The sequence below is a fragment of the Leptosomus discolor genome, chromosome 19 (genome assembly GCF_034619465.1).
Source record: "Leptosomus discolor isolate bLepDis1 chromosome 19, bLepDis1.hap2, whole genome shotgun sequence".
Lineage (NCBI taxonomy): Eukaryota > Metazoa > Chordata > Aves > Leptosomiformes > Leptosomidae > Leptosomus > Leptosomus discolor.
Window position 1 is genome coordinate 10,421,589 of NC_141409.1, and position 17,479 is coordinate 10,439,067.

Sequence of the window (17,479 nt, forward strand, 5' to 3'; positions counted from 1 at the left end):
GTCCCGTGGCGTGTGTGATCCTGTGACGGCTGCGGAGGGGAAGATGCATCGGGGGTGTGCTGGGGATGGGTGGGCTGCGCGGGGGGGACACACGTGCTACGGGTGTCAGGACAGCACGGCTCCCACGGCAGTGACTGCGTGGGGGAAACCCTTGGGGGTCTCCGTGCCCCCCGAGCACCCTCGCGAGGCAGGGATGGGGCTGGACGCATCAAGGCTGGAAGGAAGGTGCCAGGGCAGGAGGTGTGACCGTGTGGGGGGCAGCGGCGTGATGCTGGGTGCAGTGGTGGGGTGCGGGGAGGGGGACTGCGGGTGCAGCGCTGGGATTTGGGGTGCGGCGCTGGGATGCTGGCTACACGGCTTTGTGAGAGGAGCGTCGCTGCCGTGCTGGGCCTTCGCTTCCTCGTGCTGGGGTTTCCCCGCCGGGATCGGTGATCTCCGGGGAAGATTGCTGGGGCTGGACTCGCTGTGGGTTCAGCGAGTGTGTTTCCCGCTGCGTAATGTTGGTCTGCTCATCGCTCCGCAGTCCTGGGGAGATGGCTGGCACCGTGCAGATGTCTGAAGACAGTATTTCCCAGTATTTAGTTAACTTTGGGGCCCGTAGCCAAACGCAGTGGCTCCCAGACCCCTCCGTGAACAGCCGCTGGCCGAGCAGCTGTGCCGGTGCCTCCCCCTCTCTGGGCCTGTGTTTGCTGGTATGAACTGGGGGGCAGCGGATCCTGGCAGGTGTCGGGGTGAGCGGTGGCCATGCTGCAGGGCCCCTGCCCACGCTGCCCATCCGCCCCCCACCGCCTTCCAGCAGCCTCCCCTCAAAGCCTGCCCAGGGGCCACAAGCCACAGCCCCTTCCTCGCTCGGGATTGTTTTGCAAGCAGCGTGACAGGATGAGGAGGAAATGTGCCAGGAATGGCTCCATGTCTCCTCTCGGGAGAATCGGAGTCTATTTTTAACCCCCCCGCCCCCCCCCCTCCCTCCCTCCCCAGCCCTTCCCGCCCCCCTCCTCCCACTCCCCCGGGATGGTGGAGCCGTGGGGCGCAGGCAGACCCAGCCCGTCCGCTGCTGCCTACAGAAAGCTGCCCCCCGCTCCCCGTGCCGCGGGCAGGCGTGTTCCTCCTTGCCGACCCACGCAGACTTCCCCGTTGCACGCTCGTGCCCTGGATGGACGCGCAAACCACGCGTGCAGATGCACAAACACTCTCTCGCCGCCAAAACGCGCCAGATCTGTGATAAATCTGAATTATCCTGTAGCACGGAGGGCATCCGTCCGCTCCCACGGTGGAGCTGCTGCCCGTGCATCAGCTGGAGCAGCGATGCTGCCTCCGTGGCAGAGTTTAGAGCTGGGCTACAGCGGGTGAGCAAGATGGAGGAGGGCAGTGACGACGGGCTTTCGAGGTGGAAATGCTCTCAGCGCCTGAGTGGGTGCTGTGGCAGAAGGTGGTTTTGAAGGATGGAGGATGCGTTGGGAATTTCAGGTTGAAAAGCAGCCTCTCGGCAGCGCGAGGAGCGGGGGGCAGCTGCTCGGGGCTTGCTGGGGCGATGGTGTGTCAGAGCCTGTCCTAGATGGAAGACTCAGCCCCGTTTTCTCTCTTTCCTTTCTTACAGATTTCTCCAACCAAGTCAATTCTACGTCCCTGAACTCTCCCACGAGCCGGGGGCCCATGGCCACCCCATCCCTCCACCCGTCCATTGGGCCGGGCATTGGCTCCTCGCTGGGCTCCCCGGGCCAGCTCCACTCGCCCATCAGCACCCTGAGCTCGCCCATCAACGGCATGGGACCTCCCTTCTCCGTCATCAGCTCCCCCATGGGCCCGCACTCGATGTCCGTCCCCTCCACCCCCAGCCTGGGATTCGGCACCAGCAGCCCGCAGGTAAGGGGAAGGTGGTGGGGGATGTCGCTGCCAGGAAGAAGCCGCCTCCGTGGGTTTCCCGATCCAGAACGGGCTCTGGTCTCCCCACTGCAAGCCCTGGCTCGCAGGAGGCTGCGCTGGCTGGGCAAGCAGAGGGAGATAAACCCCATCGCAGGCAGCGCAGGCAGATGCTGAAGGGAGGCAAAAAGCAGAAGCCCAGGGGGGAAACTAAGCTGGAGGCATCCTGCTCCAGTAGGATCCTGCTCCTCTGGCCAGAGCTGGGCGGCTGCAGCCACCTTTGAGGCTGCCCTGGGTGGGCTACAAGGGACCAGCACAGTCAGAGTATGGCCATCCATCACCTCCCATTGCTTGTCTCCTCCAGTCCTGCCCTGTTCGGCCCTGGGGTGAGGGTGAAAGGGGAGCAGTGACTACCCCTGGGTCACCTGGGGGCTGGTGTAGCTGTGGCAGGAGCCGGAGCCCCCCCTAGGACTCTCTGCACCCCGTGCTTCTTGCTTGAACAGTCCTGTCCCCTCCCTGGGAAGCAGCACATCCCCTCCAGGGCCAGCCCGTGGGACACGTGCCGAGGGGTCCCCTGCCCGCTGTCCCTTTCAGGGGCGGGACTGGCGTTCGCTGGCTGAAGATTATGTAAAAAAGCTCCCAACTGCAGAGAGATAAGCTCTTTTTAAAAATAGCAAGATCGGGGCGCGCTGGCCAGCCCCTGCCACCTGTTGCTGGCTGCTCACACGGTATATGTTTAGTAAAAGGGCAGATTAAGGAATTGGCCACCACCTGCCACTCGCTGCGGGTTTATTTATTCCGGGCCCTCTCTGGGAGTCAAGCACCTGCCGGCACCTTTATTTTTAAATATTGGCCCGATTTATTTCCAGAGATAACAGGTCTTTCTACCCCCGGGGCTCGAGAGGGCTGTGCTGTGCTGAGTCCCATCCCTGGGGGACCCCCAGGCAGCGTCCCCAGGGCCCAGCGTCCCTGTGCTGACTGGAGAGGCGGCAGCTTTGTTTGCCTTTTGATGGGTTTCTTCCCTGCAGGATCTGGCCCCCATGGATGTGGGGGCGGACCTGCACCCCACAGCCCGGTGTGGCTGGATCCGGCTGGGTTCCTGGTGCGGGAGATGCGTGGGGTAGCCCTGCCACCTCCTGTCTCATGGCTGAGGGAAGGGGAACTGAAACAGTGCCTGGGAACGGGCGGCCACGACAAAATTAGCAACGCCAGTGCCAAAATGGTGGGGAAGAAGTGGGAAGGGGGCGTGTGAAGCAACGCAGGGGTGAGCCGCAAAACAGGGAGGAAACGGGGAAGGGGCGATGCACCCCCAGCGTCAATTATAAGGCGCGGTTTGCTTTAGGGACCGGCCAGCCGGGGGAACCGAAATAAAACGCAGCCACAGGGCAGAAAGGGGAATTGAGAGCGTGGTCAGATGGTGGCGGGGAGCGAGCTAGCAGCACGGTGGCTCCAGCCCTCTCGGCGCGGTGCAAGCACCCCCGTCCTTTGCTCAGGGACTTGTCTTAAGTGGTTTTCCTAGAGGTGACAGTTAGGAGGTCTTCAGCCTAATGGCTCCTGCCATCTGTTCCCTGTCTGGGCGCATTAGGTCCCCGTCCCTGTCCCTGCAGCGGGCAGAGGCGCCTACCTGGGCCCGTGGAGGAGGACGGGAGGAGGAGGAGGGTGCGGGCAGGCGGCGGGCCGATGCTCGGAGGGGAGCGCGGCCCCCGCGCCGCTGCACCGGTCGGCAAAGCGCCGGGGGTAATGAGGCGTGTGGCCCCCGTCGCCGGGTGGGGATGGCACTGATGGAAGGTGGTTTGAATCAGATGGCAGATGCCACTTGCCATCAGACCATGCCTCGTCGCCTCTGGAAAGCCAGCAGAGCAGAAGGGCACGGGGTGTGCGAGGTGTGGTGGGGTCCCGCAGGGTGGGTCCCCTCCACCCCAGCTTCTGCTGGCCGATACTGGACTGGGAAGGAGCTGGCGGGATCCTGAAAGCCAAGGTGCTTTTTCCCCCTCTCCCGTTGGGTTTGGTGGAGGTGAGGAGCCAGCAGCCCCCAGCGCCAGCACCAGAGGATGCTCAGAGCGCTCCCGGTGCCCTCCCTCCAGCACTGTGGCCTTTCCAGGACCTTGCCTGGTTTCCAAATGCATCTCCAAAATCAGGGCACGAGGCGGGGTGTCCTGCCACAGGATCCCAGCACCCAGGGAGCCCCCAGGCCCCCTCCGGGAGGGGATGCTGGTGCTGAGCTGGGCCAGGGGTAAGGTGTGCAGGGCAGGAGCCAGTTGAAAGCAGGGGTGGTTTGCAGTGGTGAGCAAGGTCCCAGCCGGACTGGGAGGCTAGGCCCAGCAGCTCTGCTGTTTAGTGGGATTTAACGTGTATTTAAACCCTCTTATCTAAAAATTCTGGGAAAACGGGGGAAAAAAAGCAGGATTTTCAGTAAGAGCTGAAAGGGAGGGACTTTCCACACGGTTCGAAGGGCTGTGCCGGCACAGCCGCCCCAGGCATCGCTGGCAGCAGCTCAGGGCGCCTGGGGGCGAGCGGGGAGAGATCAGACGTGTGGGATTAGGCTTTTCCAGAGCTGCTCTCTGCCTTTGCACAATGCTCTTTGTAAGGGTGCCTGGGGGACTGGAGAAAGGTTAGGTTTTTTTTGGATGGGAGGAGGAATAAAGCTGTGCTTGCCAGAAGGGACAGGATTTGGTCCCCGGCGCACTGAACTGAACAGGGAAGGGAAAGGAGCCGAGGAGTCGCGGCGTCACTGGGGGAAGCAGAGCTCTGGTTCCTCCCTCACCCGCGCTCGCTTGCTGAGCCGAAGTTGTCCTACCCCGGAGCAGAAGTGCTGTGCCAAGGCGGGGGGCCGCTGCCTCCCCTTCTGCCTCCTCCCTGCCCGCACGAGCGGCCGCCGGCGGGGAGAGGAAGGCACGGGGCAGGCGCCGGGGCCGTGTGGGAACCCCGAGGTGCACGTGGTGCATCCGCTGAGGTTTCAGGCTGGCGTCGTGAGAGGAACCGATGACTTCCCCCACCCTGGCCCGAGGCTGACTCAGCTCCGACCGGGGCATCCTGCTGATGCACGGGGCTGCGGAGGGTGGCGGGACCCCCCCGCCCTCCTGGGCTGGTGCAGGAGCGGGGTGCAGCGCTTGCCCCGTCTTGCTCTGCCCATCGTTCCCCTCCAAGATGCTCTCGAGGGGCTGCTTGGGCAGATTCCGTGTGCCGCTGGGAGAAGGGGTGGCAAAAGGCTTATCTTCAGCAGGCGGCCGGTGGCCTCTGCCCTTCGCTGCCCTGGGGACGCGGATGGTGACGCCGCACGACACGAGCCGCAGCCACCAGCTGCACCAGGGAAATTGGGAAATGGCTCCGTTTCCCAGAAGGTGCACTGGGAGGCGGTCCTGGAACTGGTGACCCCGAAGCCGTGGAGGGATGTGCCGCAGCAGCGGTGGCCGCCCCTGCTCACAGGTAGCACAGAGAGAAGCTCTGTGCCTGTGGACCCACAGATCCCAAAGAGATCTCCCACCTGGGGATCCGCTTGTCCCTCCTCTCTCTGCCCTCTCCCAGCGTAACTGAAAGAGCAGCTAAAGCCTGGGAGTGTATCCCTCATCTGCACTGGGTCCCAGCTGCCTTTGATTCATCAGCTGGCACAGGCAGGGCGGGAGAGGGAGGCAGATCCATCACATTTCTCCAGGGTGGGTTTACCTTGCTCTGTTCTCTAGTTATTAGTCATCTGCCTGCCAAATATTTCCCACCAGCCTGGAGACTTTAAAGCCAGGCTGCGCTGCTCTAATTGACAGATCACAAGCCCTGGGACTTCCCTGAATTAATTTGTGACAAGAGCAGTTGCTGACTATTAGGGTAGAGAAACACAACAAACCGAAGCACAAATCCTGTGTATCCAACCTGGATTTAGAAGTTGGCAGGGATGGAGGCTCTGTGACAGTCCCTGGCAGGCTGGTCCCCAGGACAGCCACTGCAGCCCTGGCTGACTCTCATCCTGAGCTGACCCAGCCTGGCTCCTCTGTCCAGCGCCAGACCTCCTTGAACCTGCCCTGAGCTGTGAGCTTGTCTCCCTTATCAAGACGGGTCAGTCCTGCATCTCCGTGCCTCAGTTTCTCTCTGTACATGGGGCACTAACAGCCCTGCCTTGGTGCACAGGGTGATGTGGGAATCGGCTCAGGAATCCTTCACTCAATACCAGCGCCACAGGGCAGTGCCAGCACCCAGCTTCCAGCCAGTTCTCTGCTTTCTTCACCAACTGGTGGGGACCCAGCTCATGGGGGAGGGAAGGGAGGGGTGTGTGGACAGGCTGCTGGAAAGCTGAAAGCTACAGAGAAGTGTCCCACCCAAGCCAGCCCAGGAAAGGCAGGCCCCACCGCATCTGGGTTCTATTTATTTCTTGTGAAGCTTTTGTTTGGAGAGGTAACGCTGAAAGGATATCTATAAATTGCAGAGCAAAAGCACGAGTGTCCTGGCCTTCATCATCTGTGCAAGCGTTTGCTCCCAGTCAGCAGCTCTCCTGCGAACCGTCACAAATCATCTTCCCTGCTCTGCATCCTGAGGAGGCGTGAAGCCGGGGTGGCTTGCGAGCACCTGGCCATGGGGGCTGTGCCGTGGCTGTGCCATGGGTAGGCATCTAGCAGTGCAGGAGGAACTCGCCTCCTCCTTAAGTCGTGCAGGAGCGGGCTCCTGGTGGTGCCTGTGTCCTGCTCCTTCTGCCCCGGCGCAGAGCTGCGTCGGCTTTTATGCCGGAGCAGCAGAGGAGTGCTTGTGCCTTTGGTCTCTGGACTCGTGTGCCCAAATCCTCCTCTTGGTTCAGCTTTGTGGGTGGGTGTTTTAAGTGGTACTTGTCCCCACTGGAAGCTTGTCCCCTGCTTGGCCCTCCAGCCCCGTGTCCGAGTGCATGGGCAGGGCCTGCTGTGGAGCTGGCTCAGCCCCGCACCCGCATGCCCCGGCTCACTGCTGAGCGCTGTGCTTCTGTCTCGACAGCTCAACTCACCCATGAACCCTGTCAGCAGCTCAGAAGACATTAAGCCACCCCTGGGGCTCAATGGAGTCCTCAAAGTGCCAGCACATCCCTCAGGAACGATGGCCTCCTTCACCAAGCACATATGTGCCATCTGTGGGGACAGATCTTCAGGTAAGGCTGGTGCCTGCCCTGGGAGGGGCTCGCAGCGGCGTGCTCGGGCTGTGCTTGTGTGTGGATGCCCTGGGAGAGCGTGGCGAGGGTTTGCATGGCTCCCTGCAGCGCAGCAGGGACTCTCCCTCGGGAGGGGAGCTGCCTGTGCCCTCAGAGGAGGGGAAGAAAAGTCCCTTCTTGATCAGCCTGGTCTGGGACAGGCTCTGAGCCGAGCCAGGAGACCCCAGGTCTCTGCTTAGCAGTGGTATTGTAGCCTCAGCCCTGAGCAGCACAGCCTGTCTGAAGGCAGGGCGTTAGTGAGTGTGTCTCTCTCTACCCATCTTTTGAGCCGTAGTGGTACTGTCACGTAGCGCCAGATAAAAAGATGTGCTTCACATGGAGTCTCTCCGCTCCTGGGAGATAAGATGTGCTAATTCCTTTTATTCTTACGCCGTTTTAAAAGCTTTCTGCTCCAGAAGTGCTCTGGTCACCTAGTTTCTGAGGTCCTTAGGGACGCGTCCTGCGCCTGTCGGGCTCAGGGGCTGGAAGAGGAGGGTGGGTGCGTGGTGCAGAGCAGGCTGGGTCGTGTGTCCTGATTTTATGGAAGTCAAGCCAAGGCAAAGCCGCTGCTCTTTACCTTCTGCTCATGGCTCCAGGAAACCTCTGCTTCCCCCAGACACGGCTGGGAGAGGCCCTGGGAAGAGCTGATGGTCTTTGTGGGGAGGGAGAGCAAAGAGGGGAGGTGGGGGCACCCGGGACACCCAGCAAGTCCTTTTAACCCGAGTTGCGTCCCCCCTCGCAGGTAAACATTACGGGGTTTACAGCTGCGAGGGCTGCAAAGGCTTCTTCAAGCGCACGGTGCGGAAGGACCTCACCTACACCTGCCGCGACAACAAGGACTGCTTGATTGACAAGCGCCAGCGCAACCGCTGCCAGTACTGCCGCTATCAGAAGTGTCTTGCGATGGGGATGAAGCGAGAAGGTAAGGCAGAGAGAGCCTGGGAGCCTGCCCCAAGCACCCATGGGTGCTGCAAGGGCCTTCCCTTCGTTAGGAGCCTCCTCCGGCGGGCTCACGTGGCAGCACCACGCGCTCCAGAGCCAGCCTGAGCCTCGCCGAGGGCTGCCTGCACCGGGGTGCCAAAAACGTGCGGTTCTCGGTTTATGTTCTGCTTTTGCGCCACAGCCAGGGCCTCTTACGGGCTCCAAAACAGCGCTAAGTCCCAGAACGGTGCCTGGATGAGGAATAGTTGCACGTTCGTAAATGAGGCAGCGCCCAGAGGCACCGAGCTCGGGGGTGGTGGTGGGGGGAATGAAAGCAGACGGCGCTCGCGAGGTCTTTTGGTGCCCTGGACCTTGCGCTCGCCGTTTCGCACCGGCTGCCATGCGTTGGGAGCAGCGACGGCGAATGCCCCGAGCTCTTCCCTTCCCCTGCAGAGCCCCGTCAAACAGCGGTGCGGAAGCTGTCGGGGCTCGAGTGCATTTTGGGTGACAGATGCTGCCACCTGGCCTGGCCCTTCTTTCTCTACGCAACACGGGGTGTCACATCCTGGAGAACCGGAGCTGATGAGGGGACACTGGCGAGATAAAGATCGCGTTTAATCCGCCGGTTACTAATCACCGTGCTGCCGGGGAGGTGAGCGACTCCTGCGTGTGTCCCGGCTGTTTGTAGTGCACACCTTGCTCGGGCGCGGCGGGGAAACTCGGTGAATTATTGTCCTTCTCGCCAGAGCCTGCTGCGTGGGCACCAGCGCCGAGTACCGGCTGCTCTAACTCAGTAGCAGTCCCTAGCAGGAGGAATACTGGATTTTTTTTCTCATTGGGAAGGAGAAAGAAATTCAGTCTTGTAAGAGATATCTCTCCCCTTGCTGGAATTTAAATGCAAGATCTAAAACTCCCTGGCAGTGCCTCTTTTAAATGCTCTTTTTAAATGCTGACTGCGCCTGTTTTAAACTGCTGGCAGAACAGGCTTTTACCAGACGCGACGTGAAAATGACCCCGTGGTGCTGCTCAGTTCCCTGCTGCCTTCTCCCCTTACATCTTCGCAGCCACACTTGCCTCCCTGACCGGCCGATAAACCCATCCCTCCGCCCAGTCGCTCTGGTTGCGGCCAGCAGCGCTCCAGCCCGGGGTCTCTTTTGAAGAGCACTTAGTCTTGTCTGGAGCGTTGATGAAACAGGGCAGCGCCGGAGCTGCGCCGAGTGTTGAGCAGACCCTGCCGCGCTCGATTTGTGGGGTTACCTGAGGACCCGCGACACGCGGAGTCTTCAAATGTCAAAGCTGTCGCGGCTCAAGGTGTGGGGGGACTGCAGTGGGTTGGGAGGCGGGGGCACCCAGGGGAAACCTCCTTGGCCCTGCAGAGCTTAACCCTTCAGAAACGAAGCTTTCTGGCCCACCAGACCTCTAGTCTTTAAGTGGAGAGACTGAGACATTCAGAAAAAGCCTCTAAAGGTGAGCGGTGCAGTGCAGGCACGGTGCTGTGTGCAGGGGCTGGCATTGCCCTGGCTGCTTCGCAGAGCGTGGTGGGTCCTGTGGGAGGTGTGCGGCAGGAGGAGGAAAGTCTCTTCTCCAGCTGTGGGAGACTTGGGTGACTAAAAAAAGAAGCCACGAAGTCTCCTGTGTATTAGCAGCAGCACTTGCTCCTCAGGGGAGAAATGCGAGTGTAGGTAGATGGGGAGCATCCCATTACCCCGGCGTTGCCTCCAGAGCCTTGCATCGGCAGCTGGAGACCCGCTTCCCTGTCAGACCCCTGGCACACCCCAGCCAGCGTCTGTGGGGAAGGGAACACCAGCAGTAACGCTTCAGCTCCGCAGCCTGCAGTGACATCCTGTGATCTCGGGTACCTGCTTCGTGCCTGCCGTTAACGGTGATTGCATGGGCAGCACCACTAAAATTATAGGTCCATTAATTAATTTCGAAATGGTGGTGGAATTCCCCAGGGAGCACGTACAGTATGAGGACTCTATTAATTCATCTTGATTAACATTATCACAACGAATGCCAAATGAATTCATAACGATCAGCCAATTATTTAAAAGTGTGACAGATGGGATCTTTGTAACTCTAGAAGCGCACTCGGGCAGTGCTGGCTGGTCTTCTGGTGCCGGTGCTGCTTGAGAACAGCTTCAGAGAAGGACAGAGAGCCGGTGCGTTGGCAGACAGTAGATGTTTGGGGTACAGTCCCCATGTAGGAAAGCTGAAATAACTCCCCCAGTCCCCAAATAAAACTCTCTCTTGTTGTAAACCTGAAAATTCACAGTGTCTCATCGCAGGTTTGGAGATCTCCTAGTGTTGTCCTAGACCTGAAAGTGAGAAGTTGGATCTCACTGAGCTTTGGTTCTGAGCAGCTCTTGAGTTTCACATGTGTAATCCACCTGATTTGTCAAAAAAAAGAGGTCTCATTGCATCCATCCCAGCTCACTGCTGCGCCTGTCCACTTTGCCAGCCAGGAGCCTTGTCCTTGTCCTTAACACCAGTCCTGCTGCCTCCCCATCACCTCTGTTTTGGGGAATAGTTTCAGGCTAAATCCTGCATTGCTAATTCATTTTGCCTAAATACTCCCTTACAGCATAGCTGGCTTTTTATCCTCTAGTGTAAATTGTTGCATCTTTTAAGTAACAGAGCCAGGGTAATGGGCCTCATTTCCCTAAAAAATATCTTGCTCTGGAGACCTAATTTATAGCTGCATAAAGGCATAGCAGATTCCTGCTGGGGAAGTATCTCTCCCGTAGCCCAAAGGTATTTGTATGTCATGGAAGTACAGTAAACCCCTCTAAAGTCAGTACTGTAGCTCTGGTGAGAGAATAACTGTGAAAGGCATCCTGCGTGGTGGTGAGAAGTGCTGCGACCTGCAGTGATGCTGGGAAGGAGGGGGGTGAGGGCCACATTCGTACCCAAAAACCTGTGCCAGAAGGATAAAAGGAAAGGGTCTCCTACGTAGCTATGAAGTTGGCTTAAAGGAGTAAACCCAATGGGACCTCTTAGGCAGCTGACGGAGCTCTGGAAGGGTTTGATCCCGACATTTGGGGGGTTTCCAGGTGAATGTGCCAAGAGCAGACCCAGGGGGATGGACCTTGACTGTGTGCTCCAGGGAGGAGCCTGGCCAGGGCAGACGAAGCAGCATACCTGTGGAGGCGAGGGGCAGGGGGTGGCTGCAGGCTACTGCTGCGAGGATGGGGGGTTGCTTCAGGGCCACGAGCCTTGACTTAAAGGGGTGAAAGCCTGCAGAAGTGGAAGATTCCTCCTAGTGAGTGCATCTTTTCTTGCTGCTGCCTGTTAAAAACATTTAAGATCGATCCTGACACCGTATTCACGGTGAATGAGCCTCATGGACTCTGAGGTATTGCAGCTATAATAAATAAACAACTGGGAACATTTTTCCCCTGTGAATTACTGCCAGCTTTGGTTTTTGTACTCTGTCTCCACTAAATACCGGATAGTCAACAAAATTAAGATTACCATCAGGGATCTTGACTAATGCACAGATTATTATAGTGGGGGTGGCTGTTTGCATCCAGAAGCATAACTCTCTCTGCTTGATCTGTTACTCATTAGGGTCTAAGGTGTCTGTGTATCAGAAGCCTTATAAAGAAAAAGTGAAAACTGCCCTTGAGTTAGGGAGGCAGAGGTCTTGTGAAGAGGTGGAAGCAAATACCGAGGGTCTTGGGATAAAGGCGACTTGCATGCAGTGCCATTAGCTGGGGTTAACTTCAGAGGTGACGGGGGTCATCGGAGATTACAAACTCCACGGCCTCGCGTTGCAGCGCGTCGCTATCTCGTGTGACGAGGTCCTGGCCCCACCATTGCTGGCAACGCTGCCGGATCGCACAGCGAGCAGGAAATACCAGCGAGGAGCCCTTTCTCATGCTCCCGCTGGCCGCCCTTGGACGGCTCACAGGGAGCAGACGTTGGGAACTGGCGCAGCCCGGCCCCGCTCCGTCTCCTGCTTCTCCTTCCCCCAGCGCTGCCTCCGGACATGAGCGGCTCCTCGTGTGAGCCAGGCTGTCTCCGTAGGACCTGCTGGGCTGCCCACTTTGGTAACAGGGCTAGCACTTGCCAAGCGAAAGCTTGCAGCCCGAGCGTGCTGTGGAGCACTAACAGCAAAGTTTGATGCTGACTAGGTAAAATGGATGTTGATGCAGCTCTGCCGGGAAGCTCGTAGCCCATCTGGAGACCAGAAGGCTGTCTTCCCCCAGCAGCTGCGTCTCGGGCTGCATAAGTGACCCCCAAGATTGTTCCAAAATCCAGGTGCAGATAGCGTAACGGTGGTGGCCTGGGTATGTCCCAGCTGCAGCCTGCCCCCATCGGCTGCCGTGGCGTGATCCAGAGTCATCCTCTGAGGATCCAGGGCGCCGTCTGTCCGGTTGCATGCCTAATCTCTAACTTCAAGACTTCATTAAACTTCACAGCCTGAGATAATTCTTCCTCTTCCCCTATATTTGTGGGTGGGTTTTCTCTCTCCCGCTTGCACTGCCGTCGAGCTGAGGGGTTTAGCCTGGGAAGGGTTTGACTTGGGGCGTTGCAGGGAACGACTCTAGTCTGCACCTCAGAGACCTCCCCATATCTCCATGGAGCTGCTCAGGTACATCCCTTTGGACTAAGGGACCCTAGTTTTCCTGTGTTTTGACCCGGAGTGACTTGGAGCAAAGCGTCTGCCCTAACACAGCAGTCACTGAGCTGTGCCTTGTCCCTGCGGTGGTACAATTCCCCCCCTGCTCCTGGGCCGCTGGGTCCTCGATGTGATCCCCCCTCCCCGGGTCTCATACCGGCCCAGGGCACGTCAGGCACGGACTGCAAAAGGCAGCGAACCAGAGGGTTAAGGCTCCCCCTCCTTAACGTACCTGGCCCTGCTTCCCCCATTGTCTGGGGAGCAGCGAGGCCTGACAGCCCCGTACCTCTGTGCCCAGGCCGCGCGCAGCGTCCCGGGGCGTGGAGGCCCCCCCCCCCGCGCGTACCTGGCGCCCGCTTCCCCCATTGTTTGGAGGACAATGGTGACAAAGAGGCCTCGCACAGCCCTGCCCGGGTTGTGGCCCGAAGCGGGTGATACCAGAACTGCGGGATCTGGCGAGTTCTGGGCCTGCGCGGCCGGGGGGGAAAGCACCGGGGCGTGACATCATCCGAGCTGGGCCGAAACGGGAAAGTACCTGCGGAAAGTCAGTTGTCTCGGACCCTATAAATAGTGACTCTAAGGGAGACCCTCGGAGCTCTCCTGGATCGCAGCTCTCGGGCACCGCTGAACGGCTGGTCAGGGACGAGAAGTCACCCTTCTCGGGACCCGACCGTCGCCCGCTGAGGAATGCTGATGGATTGTGAGTATTTACCCCCAAAACTCAAAGAGGGAAGTTCTAACTCTAGGCTAGCCCTCTGTCTCCATTTCTCTACCTATCTATGTGTTTATCTGTCTGTCTGTGGTTTTTTTTTATATATATATATATATATATATATGCTTTAATTTAGCATACCTTGTAGTAAGTTAGTGTGAATCTGGTCATTCTCAAATCTGTAACTAAGTCGCTGTTTTAATCATAACGTATTCTACTACATTACCTTGTTAAACTCTCCATCGGTTAATGATTAAGAACTGCTAAAATTCAAGCTATTGATCTATTTCACACCACCAATAAACTTCAAATTGTTGCTGAATCATAACAGTGTGAAAATATTTCATCCGCGACCAATTGCCGTTGTCAGCAGGATGACAAGTAAAATCACTGAATACTTAACAAAAGCATGGTGTCCAACCAAATCCTGCCTTCCCAGAGATTTGGGCTTATAATAATTGGCATAACTGGGAAGAGGTAGAAGAACAGTTAACTGATGCTAAAGGTTAAACTAAAGATGGAAAGGATAAAGGTATAATTTGTGAAATGTTGGGAGTGTGCCTAAAAACTGCCTGTCAGGAAAGAAGAAAATTCACCCATAAAATACGAGACTTAACAGGATGAGGTTGAGGGACGCAAATCTCCCGAGCTGTTGTTATCAGTTAAAACAGAAGGACTGCAAAAACAACTTAAGGAATCTCATTTAAAACAACGAAACCTGGTAAAACGCGTTGAATTGATGCTAACGCAATCTCCAAACCCCCCCGACATAGTTCCAATTAAAAAATGAATGGTGTCTCCGGATGACTGGGGTGGTAACATTTGGGGTGATGGAAATAATGATAGCTCAGACGAAGAGAACTCTTCCCATCCACCTGAGCCCCCGCCCCCCTACTCGCAGTCAGACTGATTATTAAAACAGAAGAAACCACAGAACCTTGGGGTGGTGCAAGAAATCGCACTGCTACAGTAACCTCATTTGATTCGATTCAGATGGCGACCGTTACAGCCGTAAGCATGGAGAAACTGAAACTGAATACCTACGGAGAGTGTCTCTGACTGGGGGAGATAGAATTTTGCTGAGTGGTGATGAAGCCAGTGGCTTTTGGGGTCCTGGTGTCTTCTTAAATGCTGGCCTCAACCCCCTGAATGAACCCCACTCGTTAACAAGCAGAGTGGCGTATTAGGCTGGTGGCATCGATGGCTTGGAGAGAGGAGAACTCTCTGTTAATACCTATCAAATCTCTAAATAACCTCTCCACAGCTTTTACAAAAGCTGCCTGTATTCACCCCCTGCCATGGCTGTGCAGCCCCCCCCCCTCTGCAGCCCCCAAGAGCTGGAGTCATCCTGGCTCCTGGAGCATCTCTCGGGACCAACAGGAGCAAGAGGAATCTGGGGAGAAAGAGCAGGGATTCAGGTCTCCAGCCTGCTGTCCAAGTGAATGGAAAAGCAGGCGAGCGGCCGTACCCTAGTGAAGGGGCAGAGTTCAAGAGCACGGTTATTTTTAGTAATGATTTTGGAATGGAAAATGTCTTTCAGCTTAATGAGCTTGTTTCTTATATCCTTTTAAAGTGCTGCTCGTTAAGCCAGCTGGTTAAATGATGCTGGCTTTGGTTTTTTGTCTTTAAGGATACTCTTAGGTTGAGAAAAAGGGTTTGGTTTATGATTTTCTCTCATCGCTTTAGCAATGTTGCTGTTTGCTCATACTTCACAGTGACTGGCTTTTGAGAATGAAGTGAGCTCACGGTCCTTGCCGTTGTTTTCCGCAGCCGTTCCCCAGGTGGACTGACTGCATGCAAAGGTTTCAATCCACTTTTTAACACTGAAGTTGCCTTTTTTTTTATCATCACCGCCGTATTTTGCCTCTCTTAGAAAAAATGTAGTGTTCGGTTGAAAGTGTTGGAGAAAACACCACCATTTATTTCTCGTATTTCAGCTTTTGAGGTTGTTTGCAGTAGTAGAAACTTGCATCTTTGAAAAAAAAAGGAGGCTCATGAAAGCAAAGTAGAATTATATTCCTCAGCTATTGTGGCATTTTCGATATAAACAGGTACCTCAGGCATAAGCGCTTCAAGACGCCAGTGATACACAGCTAAAACGTAGCTTTGTAAAAAGGCAGCAGAGCCTAATAAATTCTGCCACTAGCGAAACTGAAATCCCCAATAACCCTCCACCCAGCACTTCATAAATAAAGCAGCCACCCAGCTGTAGGCTCAGAGAAGACTGAGCAGGTTTGGGTCTTGGAGGCCACCCGAGCCTCTGGGCTCTCCAGGAGGAGGGTGCTGTCCCCTGGCGATGCAGGGGCATGGCCCCAAAATGGGGAGGTGCGGTCTGGAAGGCATCATCATCCCTGTTTGCTTGGTGGATCCCTGCATCTGCTGGGGAATGCCAAGGAGCAAAAGGGACGAAGGCGGGAGAGGATCAGAGTGTGCCAAGAAGAACGGGAGAGCCGAGGCCAAAAAGTGCATCTTCTGTTCACCCGCAGCTTCTGCACAATCTAAGAACCGGGCTGAGCATCGGTGCCTGCCCCAGTGGTTCTGGGCTCCCCGTGCCCGGGGCCTCCAGGCGCTGGATCTGTCCCCTAGAGAAAACCCCATTCAGTCCAATTTTGGTGGGAGTGAATTATCCTTCCCTCTCCTCCCCCATGAAAAGAAACAAACCCCAGCCAGTCATCCACGCTATTGTTCCTGGAAGGATGGATTTTCGCCTCGGAAACAAGCGCTCGTCTGTATTAACGCCGGGTATGTGGTAATTAGGAGCTGCCGTAGCCTCCGCGTCTCTCCCAGCAAACAAACAAGGCTGCGATGCTCCTGCCCACGGGGGCTCTCAGAAACGCCTCTGCCTTGGTGGAAAATCCTGCCGCTTTGGGCCTCTTTCTCCCCTCATTAACATTCCTCTGGCGCAAAAACGAGGTGTCCACCGAGCGTGGCAGTGCCCGTGGCTGGTGGCCACGCCGCAGCACGGGGGACTCGGCTGCGAGTGCCGTGATGCATCTGCGACCAGGCTTTAGAAACAGAGCATGCACTTGCCATTTTTTTATTTGTTTTCAATCTAATTAGCCTGCAGATCACAGCGTCAGGTTTCTCTCCATGAGCCCAAGGCTTAAAAAGGAAAGAACTTTTGCTGGAGGATTGGGATTTTGGGGTGTTCGCACGGCTCAAAGAGCAGGGACATAGCGACGTTCGTCACGAGGCTCGCGGTGAAGTGGCAGGAGTTGGGGATGCTGCAGTGGTTTCCCAGCAGTGTCCTCCAGAGCCTCAGTGAGCAGCTGGAAAGTTCGTGACTCAACCACAGCCACCTGCACTGGTTGGATTGGGCACCTGAGTTAGGTTGGTTGCTCACTTTGCAATGGACTCAAAACCTGCTTGTTTAGCCATCAGATGCGGCGCGATGAGCAAAGGCAAGGTGCCCAGTGTGGATGTGCACACTGGCAGAGGATGGATCTGGCGTTTTTGCACGTCACCCCTTGGACCCGGGCAGCTGAGGCTCATCTGCAATCCGTGGGAGAAGACATTTTGGTTCTTAGAGAGAGGTCACCAAGAACTGGTCTTGACACATGGCACTCTTTATCTTGCTGTACCGTGGCCTGGGGAGGTGCAGATGGGCTGGAGAAGCTGGAGATGAAAAATGACAGCAACTGGCCTTGGGCAAGTACAGGCCAAATCAAGCAGAATAACACAAGAGCCTCTTCATCAGGTGCCATGGAAAACACAGGCTTCTGTCCTTGGCTCAGCTGAGACATAGCTGGAGGAGGTGGGGCTGCCTCTCCAAGCTCTTTGACTACAACATCTTTTTTTCTCCTCAAGTGGATTTCAAGGTTTAAATGCTTCCCTTCTTACGTTAAGAAAATCAGACTAGAAAACCTCTCAACCATACGAGTCTCCTTGAAGAGAAAGAAAAGCAATGGCACAGCCGTCAACACAGAGGAGAGCGCGGGGAAGCTCATCTCTGAAAACATGCTACGGCAGACAGGGCTGGTGTAACGACAGCTTGGGACTGCTTTGCCTTGCCAGGAGAGTGTTTTCTGGGTTGCAGCAGGCAGTATGCCTGGCTCGCCTCCTGCGTTTAAGATAAATAGACCCACACCGTTGATCAAATGCTGTGCCACCCGCGTGGCCAGAAAAATCAGCATCGCTGGGAACAGCACGGTCCTAAGCGTGAATTTTGTCTGACACCTGCAGCCTGAGTGGTGAGGTGGAAGGACAAGGACACAGGCTCCTC

General features: G+C 56.6%; 1 protein-coding gene across 1 annotated transcript in view; it reads left to right on the top strand.

The window, feature by feature from the left end:
- The first annotated feature begins 1,653 nt into the window (after positions 1–1,653).
- Positions 1,654–17,479, top strand: part of RXRA (retinoid X receptor alpha) — a 38,258-nt gene continuing 22,432 nt past the window's right edge. The window contains exons 1-3 of the mRNA XM_086475553.1: positions 1,654–1,863; positions 6,811–6,961; positions 7,743–7,922. Coding sequence (XP_086331679.1) covers positions 1,654–1,863; positions 6,811–6,961; positions 7,743–7,922 — 541 coding nt within the window. The remainder of the gene's footprint in view (positions 1,864–6,810; positions 6,962–7,742; positions 7,923–17,479) is intronic.